At 45.7% G+C, this 18538-nt stretch overlaps 1 protein-coding gene and 1 non-coding gene across 13 annotated transcripts in view; both read right to left on the reverse strand.

Annotated features, from left to right (window-relative positions):
• Positions 1 to 2182: 2182 nt before the first annotated feature.
• ATP2B4 (ATPase plasma membrane Ca2+ transporting 4) overlaps positions 2183 to 18538 on the reverse strand; it is a 117265-nt gene continuing 100909 nt past the window's right edge. For 5 of the 12 annotated variants that reach the window (XM_024351060.3, XM_009441014.5, XM_063793146.1 and 2 more), the window contains 2 exons: positions 12818 to 12995; positions 2183 to 6665 (listed from right to left, as the gene is read on the reverse strand). In XM_024351060.3, coding sequence (XP_024206828.1) covers positions 6640 to 6665; positions 12818 to 12995 — 204 coding nt within the window. In that variant the 3' untranslated portion in view covers positions 2183 to 6639. Of the gene's footprint in view, positions 6666 to 12809; positions 12996 to 18538 lie in introns of those variants that run through there. The other 7 variants (XM_016936349.4, XM_001156333.7, XM_016936324.4 and 4 more) reach the window with 3 other exon arrangements.
• Positions 16479 to 16603, reverse strand: LOC112207378 (small nucleolar RNA SNORA77). The gene has a single exon (XR_002941810.1). It is a non-coding gene; the product is annotated as a small nucleolar RNA SNORA77 (small nucleolar RNA).

Genomic DNA, 18538 nt, shown 5'->3' on the forward strand with positions numbered 1-18538 from the left:
GGTTCAAGCGATTCTCCTGCCTCAGCCTCCCGAGTAGCTGGGACTACAGGCGCATGGCACCATGCCCAGATAATTTTTGTATTTTTAGTAGAGATGGGGTTTCACCATGTTGGCCAGGATGGTCTCGATCTCTTGAGTTTGTGATCCACCTACCTCGGCCTCCCAAAGTGCTGAGATTACAGGCGTGAGCCACCGTGCCCAGCCTATTTTCATTTTTGTTTGTTAAGTTCATTATTTATTCTCCATCCCCTATTTTAAAGAAACTAAGTGGGCAATGTGTTCAATGCCTGTGGAGAGCAACCTAGGACAGAAAAGGAAAGTGGGGATAAGATCTCAGATCATTTAAGTCTTTTTCTTTTCTTTTCTGAGATGGAGTTTCACTCTTGTTGCCTAGGCTGGAGTGCAATGGTGCGACTTCGGTTCACCACAACCTCTACCTCCCAGGTTCAAGTGATTCTCCTGCCTCAGCCTCCTGAATAGTTGGGATAACAGGCATGCACCACCACGCCCAGCTGATTTTTGTATTTTTGTTTGTTTTGTTTTTTTGAGACGGAGTCTTGCTCTGTTGTCCAGGCTGGAGTGCAGTGGCGTGATCTCGGCTCACAGCAAGCTCCGCCTCCCAGGTTCACGCCATTCTCTTGCCTCAGCCTCCCGAGTAGCTGGGACTACAGGCACCTGCCACCACGCCCGGCTAGTTTTTTGTATTTTTTAGTAGAGATGGGGTTTCACTGTGTTAGTCAGGATGGTCTCAATTTCCTGACCTCATGATCCGCCCACCTTGGCCCCCTAAAGTGCTGGGGTTACAGGCGTGAGCCACTGCGCTTGGCTGTATTTTTTTTTTTTGTAGAGACAGGGTTTCTCCATGTTGGTCAGGCTCATCTCGAACTCCTGACCTCAGGTGATCTGCCTGCCTTGGCCTCCCGAAGTGCTGGGATTATAGGTATTAGCCACTGCGCTCGGACCTTCTTTTTTTTTTGAAATGGAGTTTCACTCTTGTTGCCCAGGCTGAAGTGCAATGGCGTGATCTTGGCTCACCGCAACCTCTGCCTCCCAGGTTCAAGTGATTCTCCTGCCTCAGCCTCCGAATAGCTGGGATTACAGGCATGTACCACCATGCCTGGCTAATTTTTGTATTTTTAGAAGAGATGGGGTTTCTCCATGTTGGTCAGGCTGGTCTCGAACTCCTGACCCCAGGTGATCCACCCATCTTGGCCTCCCAAACTGTTGGGATTACAGGCGTGAGCCACTGCACCCGGCCATAAGTCTTTTTCAACCAGGGCTAGATCCTCTTTCAGAGCCAGACTATTAAAATAGCCAGGAGAGTTTGGGGCGTTCTTCAATGTCATGCTTTTCCTAAAGGAATTTGGGGAGTGGACAAGGTCCTTTCCTCCTTATGATGTGTGTGTGTGTGTGTGTGTGTGTGTGTGTGTGTGTGTATTTTAGAGATGGGGTCTTGCCATGTTGCCCAGGCTGGACTTGAACTCCTGGGCCAAGCGATCCTCCCGCCTCAGCCCCTTCACCTCCCCAGTAGCTGGGACAACAGGTGTGAACCACTGTGCCTGGCTCCTCCCTGTGATATTTTAAAAGAGGGTTGGGGAACTTCGTTGTGCACCTGGATGAGAGCTGCAGGAAGGAGTTGTCTCAGATATGAAAGCTCAGAATGTAAATGACCTGCCAGGAAGCTGTTTTGACCTGAAACTGGGGCCTAATATGAGTCTCTAGCAAGACTCAATTAATGAAAGACATTTTTTTAAACCATAGGGAAGCGAGGGGGAGGGTGGAGAACCCAAGGGAAAGGCGGCTAATGTAAGGGAAACTACTTCTCCTAAAAGACATTTCATATAAAACAAACCAAAACCAAAACCAAAAAAAACAAAAAACAAAAAAAGGAAAGAAAAAAAGCAAGGACTGCCAAGACTGCCTCTTTCTTATTCTTCCAAAAGCTCCAGCTCCTGAATTGTGGATTCTAACCAAGGTGGGTGGAGCACAGCTTGCACTGCAAGGGAATGAAGCCAATGCGAAGGCCCAGAGGGAAGGGAAGCGTTGTCAGAGTCTGGTGGTAAGCTGAATTCTGTGCCTGTTTAAATGGGGTTGTCCTTGTGGTTGCGGCATTTCCCTTCTCAACTTCAACAGACAATCAGTGGCATTACCCAAAAGTGGAGACGCATTGAGGACAGCACAGTTACAAGTGGGCATGAGTTTTTATTCTCAGTGCACAGCAGTATTGGTTTCTGTTCATCAGCAAAAAGCTTTATTGGTTCCAACAAATTATCCCTTTTAAAACTCCTCTTCTTCTTCTGGTCTCAGTGGAACAACACATTTGAATTTCAGATTTGCAGTTTATAGCATTTTTTTTTCCTAAGAACCATATAAATACATGCAAAACCTTGTACATAGAGCTTAAATAATATCAAAATGCAAATATAGATCGGGTGCACTGTTAAGCTGAATTGCAAATTATGGCAACACACTGGACTGGGGTATACGTTGCTTTGATATCACCATTTGTTTGTTTATGTCATGCAGACCACAATAGTCAATCTTTTGTTTTTCTTTTTTGTACAAAAATACCAGTGCTTGTTATACTAGTTACTAAAAGAAGAAGAAACTCAAAATTCCTATCTGCGTGCTAATTTGAAAAGAACAACGTAGATAGATTTGTTGGCACATATATATGGCATATTCACATATGGCATATATACATATGGGGAGAAAACATGAACCAAAGGCCAATTCAGTTATGGGAGCTCATCTCCTTCCATCTCTCCTAATCAAGAGCAAAGGGAACAGCAGGCCTAACAGCAGGGTTGGGAAGGCAAAAGGACTGGCACTGAACTAAGTGAAAGGGCGTCTGGTCTATTCAGAGGAAGAGGCTGGAATGGCTTAACAATAGCAGGCATTTATAAGTGGCCACCCTCACCAATGCATGGGGGGTGGTCCCTAGATATGAAAGGTGAGGAAGTCTCTGCATACTGTGATGGTACCACGGGCTGCTTCAATTGTAAGGCAAAGGAAGCAGGAAAGAAAGGAAGGGATGCATTTAGAGGCTTTTCCACACAAGCGAGTGTGCCATGCCCCTCTGGGTTTTCAGCAGTGAGGTAACCATTCAGATTTAACCCTGCCAACTCTCCTCTCTGAAGCTCAAGGGGAAGAAGAAACTCAAACCCTAAAGAACCCACAAGTGTCCAGAGGGATTTCTAGGTGATCTCTCTCTTAACCCCTTTAGGGACAGGAGAGTCATTCCAGAGGACAGATGATACTATGGGAAGGACCTAGCCTTAAGACTGTCACTCAGGGCTAGAACCAGCCATTGTTTTATCCATTTAGAATTCTGTCCCCATTTAATATATTGCACAAAATCTTTCTAGGGGAGGGAAGGCATCACAAATAAGATCCTTGCACAAAAACTCACTAATGGAAAACTCCAGGGGGAACAGGAAATAAAAACCATGAAAAATGCAAACCCCAAATCAGAGTATCCTTATAGACCAGGAGATATTCGTGTCTTTTATACCACTCTGCCAGCTATTCTTCAAGAAACACAAATCCAACAGAGGCCCCTGATCCTAATGACTAGTCAGGAAAGAGTCTGTCTATCCATCTGCATGGTGGGGGTTGGGGGGAAGATTCATTTCCTGACAGCTGTGTCCCTTGCTGGGTGTTTTCCTGACTATCCACAGTTTACTACCCGTTTTTCTAGGTTTATTAAGAGAGGAAGCTAGGATGATACGTTCTCCTTCTCCCCATCAGACCCTTTTCAAATCCAAAGCACCATTTTGGGGAAAAGTGTTATTAACTTATGCCATATTTACCCACTGCCAGTTGGATCAGTGAAACTGAATAGAAAAAACTTATATAAAAAACATATGCACATAGACACTTAAACTTACCTAATTCCATATCAACAAAATTTATATTAAAAAAGTCTAGAACCCAACAATTTTTTTTCCCTAAGTATAAAGATGGCTGTTTGCAGAAAGAAAGTACGGTGTATTGGTTTTAAAACCAATTACAAATATACTAAGTCACCTGTCATGCCAAACAGCTGGTTATGTGCTCCCTTCCACAGGGCTACATGACAGCACTTTATTTTAAATCCTTTAAACAAAATACATATGGCTGACCCAAAAATATCAGTTTCTGATCTAAAGAAAACTATAATTTTTGCATATATTTCTATATTTTCTCTCCTATTATGGAAACTAGAACACAAGAAAAAAACCATTGACTTTTAAAAAGTAGACACAAGCCCTCAAGGGTAACCTGTCAGGCACCATGAGAGCCTTTTGTGAACAGGAATGGTAAAATAGCCTTCAAAGCTCGTTACTGGCTTGCTATTTAAAATGATCTGAGGTAATACAAGATTTGATAGAATTAAATCTTCTAAAATAGTTGATGAATATATATGTGAAACCTAACACCTTGGGTGAGCTGTTTTTTTCCCCTATGAGTATTTAAGACACAAAAAAGAATTATTGAAGCATGTACGTTTTACAAAACCAAAATCAAATTTGCTTTCCTATTTCCTACGATGATGGATTATGTAGTCATGGGGATATGTAGGGGACATTGTTTCTTTATGTTTCCTACTGTGGACAGCTCAGGTGAAAGGGGTGAGGGAGGACAGATCCAGAAGAAAAGGCTAGGTGGATCAGGTCATCTTCCTCTCACATGGGAATTTGGCCGTTCATACGTCCCCTCTTCTTGACTCTCATCACTCTAGAAAGGGGGGTGGGCTTCATTTATCTAATGGGAGGTGAGAGTCAGGGACATGAACTGGCCCCTGCACAGAAGTCAACACCAGCAGGGATACAAATGGAGCTCCTGCAAACATGGCTCCACCTTGTCCCAGTAAGGAACACTTAAAAAATCTCCTAGCAAAGTCCCCAACTCCTGAGAGGCAGATGGGAAGGGGATGCTTTGGGCAGTATTCAGAGGAAAAAAAGGCACAGGGCTTTACTGGGCAGCAGCTGGAGCATGTGGCTGAAGGGGGGCTGGAGGAAGGGGGAGTGTGCCGGGTGGGGGGGGGGGTCTTTTTCTCGTTTAAGTTGGCAAAATGTCACAGGGGCCTCCCACTTTGGATACATATTTTCAAAATCAGAATATTTGAGAAAGGCTAGGACCTTCTCAGAGACTGGAAAAGTTGTGACACGTGGCAAAAATTAGAATCAGAAACTGGAGAGAATGTCGAAGCTGGTCCCCAGGCACCTAAGCTCAAGGTTTCTGGCCCCTGCAGGAAGGTTTTCTCAGATCATACTAGAATGGCTCTTTGGCCTCTCCCAAGGCTTCTGAACACTCATTCCCCACCAGTCAGGTCCTGCCCTGGAGAGCCTTGGCAGATGGCTTTGAAAGCAGTGGTACCCCAAAGAGGAGCCCACAAAAGTCTGCTTTGATGGTCTGTCTTGTCCTAGATTTGGCAGCGTCTGGTCCTCAATATCCAAGCCCAGTAAGGGGGCAGGGTCATACCCAGTTCATTCTTTTGCCACCACTTTAGGAATAAGAGAAAGCTCAGGCTTTCAGGTAAAAACTGTATACCACACATATGCAACCTTCATGGGCAAGGCTGATCTCCCTGGCACTTAAGAACCACATACACTTTACAAGATGGCAATTTAAAAGCAGAAGGTAACCTGGCAACAACAGAGAAATATTCTTACCAGCACTTAATTGCTTCAAAAGGACCCTTTTAACAAAGAAACTGGTTGGATTCTGGAACTAAATCAAGGGTTCTTTTGGGCCAAAAGGGAGAAGGATCTAAGTTTACACAATTCATCCATATCCTTTCCATTTTCTTAATCATCATAAAAAAAAAAAAAAAAAGGAAAAGAAGGGAAGACAAAAGACAAAGAACTTTGGAGAGGTTTGAATGAAAGGGCAGAAAGAGTTAGAGGCCTACAGGCCTTTAGGTGTAAGTTTTCAAAGTGGGAAAAATTGAATTTCACTTGGGGATATTTGTCTCCCTCTGAACCCTCAACTTAGCTTATAAATGGCACAGACTTGTAGGACAAAATCCAGAATTCAGGAGATGAACATCAGGGGAGAATGTGGGGTGGGGTGATGCCAAGAGGATTGTCATCATTTCTTTAAAAATGACAAGTGACTACCAAGGAGTAGATTCTACCATGACCTGAATGGGGTTTGACTGGGTCCCGCTACAAACCCCAAGTCAAGCTTAAGTTGAAATCCTTGTAAGTCTGTGCTCTTGCCTCTTCATGGTCAGGTAGAGGTTCACTTCACACACACTGCTGTTAACACAGCAGCTGACGTGACGATGAAAAGTCCCATCATCACCTCATAGATGGGACAGACGAAAATGGAAATAGGGAAAATAGGGATGAGAGTCAGAGAAAGAAAATTCAAACCGATGTCTCTAGGCTCTGTAGAGAGCTGTCCGACTGGGGGAGCTGCACTTGGTTGCAATCCACCGCATTGTTGTTTGTATTGGCGTATGGAGTGACCTCACCATCCAACAGGAGCACCCTAGTCCCAAACTTAGAAGCCTTGTCAGGATTTTCCTCCTCTTCCTCATCCAGGAGTGGTGTTCGTGGCAACTCCTCCTCTATGGCGAATTCAGGGTGGGTCATGAAGCTGTGGATGGACTTTTGGTTGTAGGGTTTCTGAATGCTTTCGTGGAGGGAACTATGGAACGCTTTGACCACTTTGATCTATACCAGGGGAAGGAAAAGGAGGATGAGAAAATAGAGAGGTGAGAATTGGCCGGCAGAACAAGGAGATGGTGGATTTAGGAGAGAAACAAAACCCAGACTATAAAACATGACTGCTCAGCAACCAAAACCAAACACACATCAGAAGAGATCATGGGGCACTAGAAACATCACATGGCTCAACTTTCAAGCAGTGGGGTGGGCTGGGGTGAGTGACGGCAACTAGGACATTTTGAAAGCTGCATTAAAAAAAGTAGAAAACCCAAAGCAACGTTAGCATTCCCAAACAATCTACTTTTAAAATGAAACCGAAAACAAGAAGTTTCATTAGTTCTTTTAGATGGAGGGCAAGGACATGGGAACTAGATGCAAATTCATAGCCAAACTTAAAAAGATGATTGAGATATGTGGATTTCTGTGCTGAGGCCAAACATTTTGTGAATGTGGAATGGAAAAATTATGCATTGAGGTTTAGTTATCTGTTTAAAGACCTCAAAGAGCCAGCATACACCAATCTGCACATAATACACGTTGGGTGACGAGTGACCATGAAAACTGTGCAGCCAGGCAGACAAACCAATCTTCATTTGTGTCAGCAGCATGCAGGAACTTAAAACTCTCTAATAATAATTTGCCCTTTCAGCCAGGAAACATGCATATTTTTATATCCCACAACCACCACTGTGTCCCCTCCCCGCAAATAACACAGAACTTCACTCCTTCAGCCCCTTCCCTAGAAGAAGCAGATAAAATACAGGTGTCAAAAGATGCCTTCCTCCTGCCTATTGAGAAAAGACCTGGCTCTCATAATTCAAATGCACGTTCATGTCTCTGATACACAGCAACTGTGCCCAATCATGCTGCTTTCTCCAGCCGTTTCCAAATTGTGAAGAGGAGCATAGTCTTATGTGGAGAAGGGAATGAAAGGGACCAGGGAGAGAAAGCTAATCCAGGAGGCAGTGCTACAAACAAGTGGCCTTTCTGATGGGGTGGATGAAGAGGATGAAGGAAAGGAAACCACGTGCGGTTTTACTGGGCAAAAGGAGATGCATTGCCCAGTGTCATAGTCTCTGTCTTACTGCACAAAAAGGAAGGGATTCGGTCAGTTCAGAGTCATGAAGAAAAAACTGACAATAATTGATGCCTGTGAACAGCTTTTGCTTGTACACAGGCACCAGCAATTTTGGCAGCTCTGCTTTTCTGAACTGCAGGTCTCTCTGAGGCGTGGCTTAGAATCAGGGATGGTAGAATTGGGGTAGGGGGAGAGGGTTGGAGCTCCGAGAAGTTGGAGAGAGGGGCCAGGGGAAAGGTAAATGGTTGTAGGACGGTTCTAGTTGTTGGAAGGTGGCTGATCCTAGTCTTGTCCAAAAGATCTTCACTCAGAAAAGAAATGGGAGTAATGTGGGGGAAACTGTTGAGGTTGGAGGGGTAGGAGTGATGAAGGTGGGGGTAGGGTACCTCTTTCATTCCTCTGCTGTTTAAGCAAAAAGTATATTCCAGGAGAAGACACAAGAATTTGGAGACAGCAGAGGATACAAAGAGTCAGCCAAATAAACTGGTTGGATCACCTGTTCCAGTGCTTCCTACCACCATACAGAACCTTCATAAATACCACTCAAAGAAGGCTCACTATCAATACTGTTGGTCCGTTTTCTCTGGAGGAGAATGTGTCTCTGCTGGCTAAGGCTTTCTTTATCTTGTCCCACTCTACTACAGCCTGCAGACCCACCCAAGACTGAGGGTGCTCAAAGCTCAGAAGGCAAAGGACTCCTTGCCACTCAACAGTATCAGCTCAACACCTCAGCCAAGAAGAATCAGGGAGCACAGGCACACACTCACCATGCTGAACAGAAAGCGAGGACCACATTTTTATTATCTGATTCCTATTTGACCATCTGATGTGCAAATTTTACCTATCATGTTGCCTTTGCTCCAGATCTAGGTGAGATCAGATGGAATGGAGGCTCCATCTGGTCTTCAGGAAGTCCCAAGTTTTCACTGATCTACATAAAATCTCAGAGCAAGGCAATTTGGATTGAGTGAGTCCAAACCCAGTGCCTTCTCCTTTGACCCTGGCACAGATACACTGGCCAAGAGATGGGTCCAAAGTCATCCCACTCCATCAAAGCCATCACTGTCAGGAGTGATAACATAGCCCACATTTTTCATATGTTTTCAAGATCTCAAAATTTCTACTGAATATTACAGGAGGGCAGGTGCCTTTATCCGCCAGTACATCATCTTCAATATCAGTGATTTTCAATTTCCTGCTTCCATTCAATTGAATACTTTATTGAAAAAATTACATGTGAAGTCCACTATAGAAAATAAATTTGTAACAATTGGGGTTGGAGTGAGGGTCTGGAGCCCTGTTTGTTGGCTTTTCCTCTCACCTGTTGGGGTGACCAATAATACTGTTACAGGTAAACCATGAGGAAGATAAAAGTGAATTGGGGATGGGTAGATGGAAAAAATATGGGAAATGTCTTTTGGGGAGCAAGAAACAGTCATCCAGCTAGACTGCAGGACTTCTGGAATCTAAAGGGAAACCAGCCACCTGTAAGGAAGCTCACGTGAAGAGGGGTCAGAGAGCTAGGGAGCACCAGCTGGCTTGGTGGGTGGAGAGAAGGGTGAGGGAGGAGAGGGCATGGGGCTGTGCCAGGATGCCCCAACTCCAGCACTGGCCTCAGAGAACACATGCTGATGAACAATCATGCACTATATCACCACCAATCCACCCAGGGCTGGCATCTCCCCTTCCTGGAGCATGATGCCTGGTGCATGAGCAGTGTATGGGGACAAGACAGGGCTAGTGAAGAAGGTGCAGGGAAAGCTTTGAGCACTCTCCACACAGCCAGTCAACCCTTCCCTTCCTGGTCATCATTTCTCAAAACCTTGGGGAAATGTCTCTTTTGGGGCCCTGGCCTACAGGTGGAAGTGGCTGGTTGAAGGGCAACTCTTTTCATGACTCAGGAGACTGGGTATGAGTGCTGAGGGCTACTCTCTGCAGCTCAATGAGTGGGCAGGTGAAGACTCCATTTTCTCATTCTGTAGTTTTCCGCTTTTTTTTTTTTTTTTGGGATGGAGTTTCACTCTTGTTGCCCAAGCTGGAGTGCAATGGCGTGATCTCAGCTCACTGCAACCTCCGCCTCCCGAGTTCAAGCGATTCTCCTGCCTCAGCCTCTAGAGTAGCTGGGATTACAGACGTGCGCCACCGCACTCAGCTATTTTTTTTTTTGTATTTTTAGTAGAAATGAGGTTTCACCATGTTGGCCAGGCTGGTCTCGAACTCCTGACCTCAAGTAATCCACCTGCCTCGGCCTCCCAAAGTGCTGGGATTACAGGCATTAGCCACCGCGCCAGGCAGTTTTCTGCTCTTTTCAGAAACCAGGAGAAAAGGATTAGGGCCTCCCTATGCAGGGAAATCTTAGAGATCTATCTAATGAAGGTTGGACAAACAGTTGAATTCATTTGGAGATCTGGAATGGGAAAGAGGGTTTCAAAATGTATGGCTACAACTTCTAGGAGCTCCAACTAAAAAGGCACAGCTGGAGAAAGAGCAGGTGTGGCCTGTCTCTCCTCTGATCTTCTAGTCTTTGAGGATTTGGAGCACACCCTCTACCAGGTGCTCTACAAGATCCCAGTCTTCTGCTTAGTCTTCTACTTAGTCTCCTTCCACCATCAAACCATCAGGATATCTGACACTAACCCTTCCTATCAGAAAGGGATGATTAAAACAGAACAGAAGCTAGTTAGAAGGGGATGGCAGAACTAGAAGGAAAAAAGGAATTAAGAGAGGAATATGAAAGAACTGGTGGGAGAGGTTCCTGGATACTTGCAGGGCAAGACTTAGTGAGTTCTTGCTTGCCTGTTTTTTTGACCTAAAGAAATTGTATGTATCTCTATCAAGTTCCACCCCCATTCCTCACATCAGAACACTTTGGCTAAAGAGACAAAACAAATCTAAGTCTGGTCAACCCACACAGTCCGTGATCATGTGAACCACAGACAAGGCAACTGTTCTTTCTTTAGCCCCTTTGCAGAGGTCGGGGTGGGGGGTGGTGAGGTTGGGAATGGGGGAGGAAGGAACAGACTGAACACTCAGCTATTTGAAACCCACATTATATTTAATACAGATAAACTCCTTCCCACATTATCAGCAAAGAGCTGGCTACCTTCTCTCTCCTCTCTGAGTCCCATTTGGGGAAGGGAAAATGACCAGGAATAGGAAGACATAAGCATTAGCAAGAATCCAAGAATCTACCAATGGGAACACCAGATCTTAGGTTGTGAGTTGATAATACTCCAATTGCAAGTCCGGCTGAGAAAGGGCTTCCTGAAACTTTATGTGCAAAATAAGTGCTGGCTATTGGTGAAACAATCAAACTAGAGAAAAGGAGAAGCAAAATAAAAGGCACTCCTCTTCAGAAACTCCTAAAAGTTTAGTAAATGAAGAAAAAATGTTATTTTGACTCTTTTGTATATTTCTCGTACCTTCATGTGAACTAATTGATTTTTTTTCTTCGTTTTTTTTTTTTTTTTTTTTTTTTTGAGATGGAGTCTATCTCTGTCACCCAGGCTGGAGTGCAGTAGAGCATCTTGGCTCACCGCAACCTCCGCCTCCTGGGTTCCAGCGATTCTCCTGCCTCAGCATCCTGAGTAGCTGGGACTATAGGCGCGTGCCACCATGCCTGGCTAATTTTTGTATTTTTTAGTAGAGACAGGGTTTCACCATATTGGCCAGGCTGGTCTTGAACTCCTGACCTTATGATCCACCTGCCTTGGCCTCCCAGAGTGCTGGGATTATAGGCGTGAACCACTGTGCCTGGCCTTTTTTTTTTTTTGAGACGGAGTCTCACTCTGTCGCCCAGGTTGGAGTGCAATGGTGCTATCTCGGCTCACTGCAACCTCTGACTCCCGGGTTCAAGTGATTCTCCCACCTCAGCCTCCCGAGTAGCTGGGATTACAGGCACACACCATATTGCCCGGCTAATTTTTGTATTTTTGCAGAGACAGGGTTTCGCCATGTTGGCCAGGCTGGTCTTGAACTCCTGACCTCAGGTGATCCGCCCACCTCGGCCTCCTAAAGTTGGGATTACAGGTGTGAGCCACAGCACCCAGCCAAGATTAACTGATTTTTAAACTGGAGTCCCAGAAAAGTAAAATAACGGGGATGTTCAACCATATACATTTGAACTGAACTACTTTCTTTTCTTCACCTATAGCTACAACTTTTTTTTTTTTTTTTTGAGACAGAGTCTTGCTCTATCGCCCAGGTTGGAGTGCAGTGGCTCTCCACTTGGCTCACTGTAACCTCCGCCTCCCGAGTTCAAGTGATTCTCCTGTCTTAGCCTCCCGAGTAGCTATAGGACTACTGGTGCCTGCCACCACGCCCAGCTAATTTTTTGTATTTTTAGTAGAGACGGGGTTTCACCATGTTAGCCAGGATGGTCTTGATCTCCTGACCTCGTGATCTGCTTTGGCCTCCCAAAGTGTTGGGATTACAGGCGTGAGCCATCGTGCCCAGCCAGCTACAACTTTTATGCTAAAATTGCCAGTCAGCAATACAGTGGTGGCCAAATGGACTATTATTATTGACCAAGTTTAATACTGGCTCAATTATGACAGGTCCACTAGTCAAAACACACCCATGGGCACATTAGCTCCCTTCCTACCTTTCCTCAAAAGATCCCAAACCTTGCCCCCATGTAAAGAAAGCTCTTGGGTTTTCCTTTGGCCTAACCTCACATCTAAGCTTAGGAGGTAGAGTTCAGACTCAAAGGAGCAGGAGGAGAAGAGAGGAACAACAACATATCCCAGCAAAGCAACAAACAGACAAACAAAAAAGGCAAAGCAAAACAAAACAAAACTCAAGAAAAGGAAGAAATGAGCAATGCAGAGGAACAATCAGAAAACAGAATTATTGTCTTTAAAACAGTTAAGGTTTAATAGCTTTTCTACATTACAAAAATAAAATACAAGGGCACACAGTCTGGTTTTAGAGTAGGATTTTTGTCTTTTTCTTCCCTTAAGTCAAAATATCAAAGGGAAAAACCAAAAGGAAAAGATAACCATGGTTGGTTAAAGTGGATGCCACGTGCTCTCTTGTGGTCATTTTAGCAAATCATGCATCATAATAGACTATCACTCACTGCCCATAGGAGGAGATGAAACAGCAGGAACAGAAGTGGTGGGGGAAGATTTGACTGGTGCAACTGCTACATAGGATGAACTAGGAACAAGTTTTACATCAAGGTGTTGACCCATGTTCTGTCGCCTTAGGACTCCCTTAAAAGAGGCTCCCGTCTGGAATGTGTTAATTACGTCGATCTGCAAAGAATCAGAGAGTGAGACAGCTTTGCTCCACAGTCAGTCCGAGAAAGGTGAAGAAAGAGGAAGGGAGGGTCATGGAAGGTTGGGGAAGCAGGAATGGAAGTAGATGGGAAAACGGGACAGGAGAGAGCAAGAGAGAGCTTCCCTCCCACAAAAAGCAATGGTGAGGAGAAGGAGAAAAACGTTAATTGCATATCATACTTCACTTAGGGAACAATTTGCCATGGAGTCCCAACGCCCAGCCAGAATCTAGTTTTTTCTTCCCTTTGAATCCACAGTGGGCATTTGAGGTTTAGAGGGGGCCAAGAGTATTTAAAATGTAAAGGGACTTTTCCCTACTCCATCACTCCTAACAGCTAGACAGCGATTGTTCGTTGTTTTTACCTGTACTTTTTTTTTTTTTTGAGATGGAATCTCAATCTGTCGCCCAGGCTGGAGTGCAGTGGCACACTCTCGGTTCACTGCAACCTCCACCTACAGGCCCCTTTTTACCTGTACTCTTAAAAATAAGGCAAACAATTGAAGATTCTGAAGGCAAATTATGTATTACTGAATTTCAAGGCTCAGGAACCTCTAAATCAATTAAACCGACTATGTATTTTTGCGGATTTTCCAGGAAAATAACTCATGTGTTTAAATAAAAAACAGGGGCCATTTAGTAGCCAATATACAAATGGCCATGATGGAAAGACCCCTGGGCCATGAGTTGCTGGGCTCATCCTCCTCTGGGTATCTTGTCTGAGCTATCCCTTCCCTGGGCTGAAGTAGGCAGGCTCCCTGAGAATGGAGCTCAAGAACCCAGTGGCCAAGCCCACTATCGAGAATGCTACTAAGTGCATTAATGCATTAGAGATCTGAAATGTCTGGCAGAAATGCTGACAGTAACTCGGCAATTAGACTGAGGGAGGGGGAGGAAGAGGTTTTGGTTGGTGGTGGTTGAAACAGCTACAGGTCGAGGCTTACACAAGTAGCCTCTGGTTTTCAGTGCCCTGTTCCTCAGAGACAGAGGCAATTAATGCCATTCATTTTCTTCCTTCCTTCCTTTTTTTTTTTTTTTTTGACACCCAGGCTGGAGTGCAAGGTGCGATCTCGGCTCACTGCAAGCTCCGCCTCCCGGGTTCACGCCATTCTCCTGCCTCAGCCTCCTGAGTAGCTGGGACTACAGGCACCCGCCACCAGGCTGGCTAATTTTTTGTATTTTAAGTAGTGACAGGGTTTCACTGTGTTAGCCAGGATGGTCTCAATCTCCTGACCTCGTGATCCGCCGGTCTTGGCCTCCCAAAGTGCTGGGATTACAGGCGTGAGCCACTGTGCCCAGCTTCCTTCCTTCCTTCCTCCTTCCTTTTTTTTTTTTTTTTTGAGACAGAGTCTCGCTCTGTCACCCAGGCTGGAGGGCAATGGCACGATCTTGGCTCACTGCAACCTCCATCTGCTGGGTTCAAGCCATTCTCCTGCCTCAGCCTCCTGAGTAGCAGGGACTACACGTACCTGCCACCATGCCCAGCTAATTTTTTTATTTTTAGTAGAGACAGAGTTTCACCATGCTGGCCAGGCTGGTCTCGAACTCCTGACCTTGTGATTTGCCTTCCTCAGCCTCCCAAAGTGCTGGGATTAAGGTGTGAGCCACCGCGCCCGGCCATGCCATTCATTTTCTGACAATGGTCCTGATCTAGGGCCTCAATCAACTCTACCATCCTTATCCCTGACCCCTAAGTAACAAGGACAAAATCAAAAGGAATTCCCTTTAGCCTTCATGAATCTGGTAGAATAATCTTAGAAATATCTATCTGCTTAATGCCAAGGGTTAATCTACCAGGAATGAAGGAAAGGTGCTGATTCCATTAACTGGACTTCATTTTCCCAGGAGGGAAGATGGGAAAGTAGGCAGAATGTGAGTGAGACAGTCCTTTTATAAAGCTTCCTGAGAAGCCATGAGCTGTTTAGGGCTAGTTTCTGGATCCAGATCACAGTTTGAGCAGAAACATCACTGCTTCCTCACATTATTCAGTTTTAGTTCCCTGGGACTGAGGAGCTTGAACCTGCAGGAGGAGAGGGTTTATACTTGGGGTGGGTGCGGGGGTTCCAGCTCCATGGAAGAAGGGACTGTAGAGACACCTTCTTCAGTGCTTATTGGAGTTACAAGGTCCCAACCTCCACAATTCTAGTCTCTAAGTTTTCTAACACCTCCCATACCAAAGCACCGCGATGAGAATGACAACAAAGATCAACGTGGAGGTGGCAGGGGGTTTTGTTAGAACCCAGCTGAGGCTGAAGGGCTGATGTTGGGAGCGGACCTCAGGGATCCAGGATACACGTTAGCATCATTAGCCTCATCAGCTTCCAGAGTCAGGTGCATCCTGGATGGCGTGAATTTGGTCACTGTGGCATCTTGAACATGCCTCACTTTAGGCTTTAATGCCATTTTGGCCCAACTGCCTCATGCTCCAACAATGGGGAAAGGTAGTATACCTAAAGCTATGTAGGCAGTGAAACCAAAAAGACCTTGTAGAGAGGGGCATAGTCAAGGAAATAGAAATTGGTAGTGGAGGGGAAGGAAGACCCATAAATCTCAGCCTCCCAGGACAGAAGACTGGAAAGGAGCAAGGAGGCACTGGACTGAGGGAATCTTGGCTAGGAGAAAAGAAATCACATAGTAGAAGTGGTTGATCCTGAAGAAAAGCAAAGCACAGACAGGTTATTTTGGAAAGAACAGACCTAAAGGAAAGCACTGGGGGCTTTAGAGATGGGAGCCAAAGGCGCCAGGTTCTATGGGTACTTGGAGTCAGCAGCCTGGAGTGTGGGGTGGGGTAGGGAGTGAGCGTGGGGATTCTGGATGCCTGGATGCCACGAGGCACTTTGTGTAGGTCCCGCTGGAAATTTTCTTTCCCAGAGGAGGAACTTGAGAGAGGGAAAAGGAACCCTAGCGTTTCCCTACCTAGCCCTTTTCCACTTTTCTTTTTCTTCTTTTTTTTAATTCAGCTCTTCATATAACATCCCTTGTAAAAACAAAAGAATAAAAACAAACCAAAAAAGAGGGGCGGGGTAAATTTTTTTTTAAAAAAAGGAAAGGAAAGAGAGGAAAAGGAAATAAAATAAGACGATTTATTGTTTCTCCTCAGCATCCTCCTTGGTCTCCTCCTTCACTGAGAGACCTTCTAGTTTTTCTGCCACTTTTTCGGCATGACTGTTTTTGCCTGATCCTGGCCAAGCCGTCTCCTGGAGTTTCTCTTCTTGAAACTCAATGACCAAAGGAAGCCAAGTGGATGCATCCAAGCACCACCTAGACCATGGTCAGGCTGCTCAGTGACATCTGGTCACTTGCCACCACAGCTGCAGTCCAGCCTCACGGCAGAGGGGACCAAGCCCTCTGAGAGACAAACCAAGGACCACTGTAAAGCACCTTCTGGTGAGCTCCAGGCAGTGCCCGGACTCCAATGCCTGCCCAATTGGATGTGAAGTGCTCAGGGCTCCCCAGGAAGCACCTGTGTCCCCAGGGAGCTGCATCGCCCTGGATAGGTGAGGCAGCCACAGCACCCTGGAATGTTTCTCTGGCAGACAGAAAAAGCACCTGCCTGGAAGTACAGTCAGGTGCAGAGTGAGTCTGCAATCCATTTTTCTTCTTCTTTTTTTTTTTTTTGAGACAGAGTCTTGCCTTGTTGCCCAGGCTGGTGTGTAATGGCGCGATCTCGGCTCACTGCAACCTCAGCCTTCCGGGTTCAAGCGATTCTCCTGCCTCAGCCTCCGGAGTAGCTGGGATTACAGGCACCCACCACCAGGTCCAGCTAATTTTTGTATTTTTAGCAGAGCCAAGGTTTCACAATGTTGGCCAGGCTGGTCTCGAACTCCTGACTTTAAGACCTGCCTGCCTCGGCCTCCCAAAGTGCTGGGATTACAGGCGTGAGCCACCACACCCGGCCTCTTTTCCACTTTTCTATTTGTTGTCTTGGCTATAGGGGATAAGTTCCTACCAGGTATATAGTTTAGAATATTCACTCCATCTATCTCTCCTATACACTAACGAGGCGGGATTGACTGGGGAACTTCCTTTCTTTCTCTTTTTTTTTTGAGACAACTCTCAATCTGTCACCCAGGCTGGAGTGCAATGGTGAGGTCTCAGCTCACTGCAACCTCCGCCTCCTGGGTTCAAGCGATTTTCCTGCCTCAGCCTCCCAAGTAGCTGGGACTACAGGCATGTGCCACCATGCCTGGCTTATATTTTTAGTAGAGACGGGGTTTCACCTAAGGCAGGGGATTCACCTGCCTTGGCCTCCCAAAGTGCTGGATTACAGGTGAGAACCACCGCGCCCAGTCTTTTTTTTTTTTGTGAGACAGAGTTTAGCTCTCGTTGGCCAGGCTGGAGTGCAATGGCGCAATCTCAGCTCACTACAACCTCTGCCTCCTGGGTTCAAGTAATTCTTCTGCCTCAGCCTCCCGAGTAGCTGGGATTACAGGCATGTGCCACTACGCCCGGCTAATTTTGTATTTTTAGTAGAGACGCGGTTTCTCCATGTTGGTCAGGCTGGTCTTGAACTCCCGACCTCAGGTGATCCACCCACCTTGGCCTCCCAAAGTGCTGGGATTACAGGCGTGAGCCACCATGCCTGGCCGACTGGGGAACTTTCTAAAACATTTGCAAGGCCAGTTTTAGACAGTGAAACTTATTTTGAAGATCTCTAGCCAATCAGCAGAGAGAAATACGCCTGTTCTCTGGAGACCACCCTTGAGATCTTGGAATTTACAGTGTTTTTGAAATGGAAAATCTCAGGATTAAAACAATAAAGCTATGGGGGGTGAGAGCAGGGGAAGACAGAATTATCAATGCTTAGATCAGCGCATTCACCCAGGAGAAAGTAGTTACAATTGATGCATGGAAAGTGGAAAAAAAAAAAGTTATTGTGGGGCTATAGACAGGGGACATAAGAGCAGCAGGGGTGGCTTCTATCCCATTTCAGAAATTGCAAGAAGGGAAGAGGCTTGAAGAAATTATTGCTTCCTCCTTGTCAGGAAGCAAGTCTGAATCCTGCAAAAGATGCTCAGACATCAAGAGACTATTGTCATTTTTACACATGAAACCATCAGATTCCCCACCATGGCCTTACACTTTGAATGGGGGAGATATAACAAGGTGAGTTTCTTTTACAAAGACCCTTCCAGATAGCATCTATTCCTATAATGGCAGTGTGAGGAAGCTATATTAAGTGAATGCTGGGTATGTTGGCATATTGATATTGTCTAACTCCTTCCTTCTGAAGGGTAGGGAAAAACTGAGCATTTCCCACCCTGGGGTCAGGTCTAGTGCTTGCAAGAGACCTTATGCTGAAGCTTGCCCATTTGATAGAGGGTGGCAGGCTGGGCTTTAGGGTCAACCCAGAGCTAAAGGACTATGCTAATAGTGTCCCATGGTCTAGGTCATTTGACTCCTCTCCTCTCAGAGGACCCCACACAGATCCTTTTGCGTGTCTGTCCTGAAGCTGAGGATCTAGGGCTGCCCATCAGTAGTGAGCCTTTGGAAGGGAAGAGATGCTGGCCAACAAGAACTG

This window comes from Pan troglodytes, chromosome 1 (assembly GCF_028858775.2).
Source record: "Pan troglodytes isolate AG18354 chromosome 1, NHGRI_mPanTro3-v2.0_pri, whole genome shotgun sequence".
Lineage (NCBI taxonomy): Eukaryota > Metazoa > Chordata > Mammalia > Primates > Hominidae > Pan > Pan troglodytes.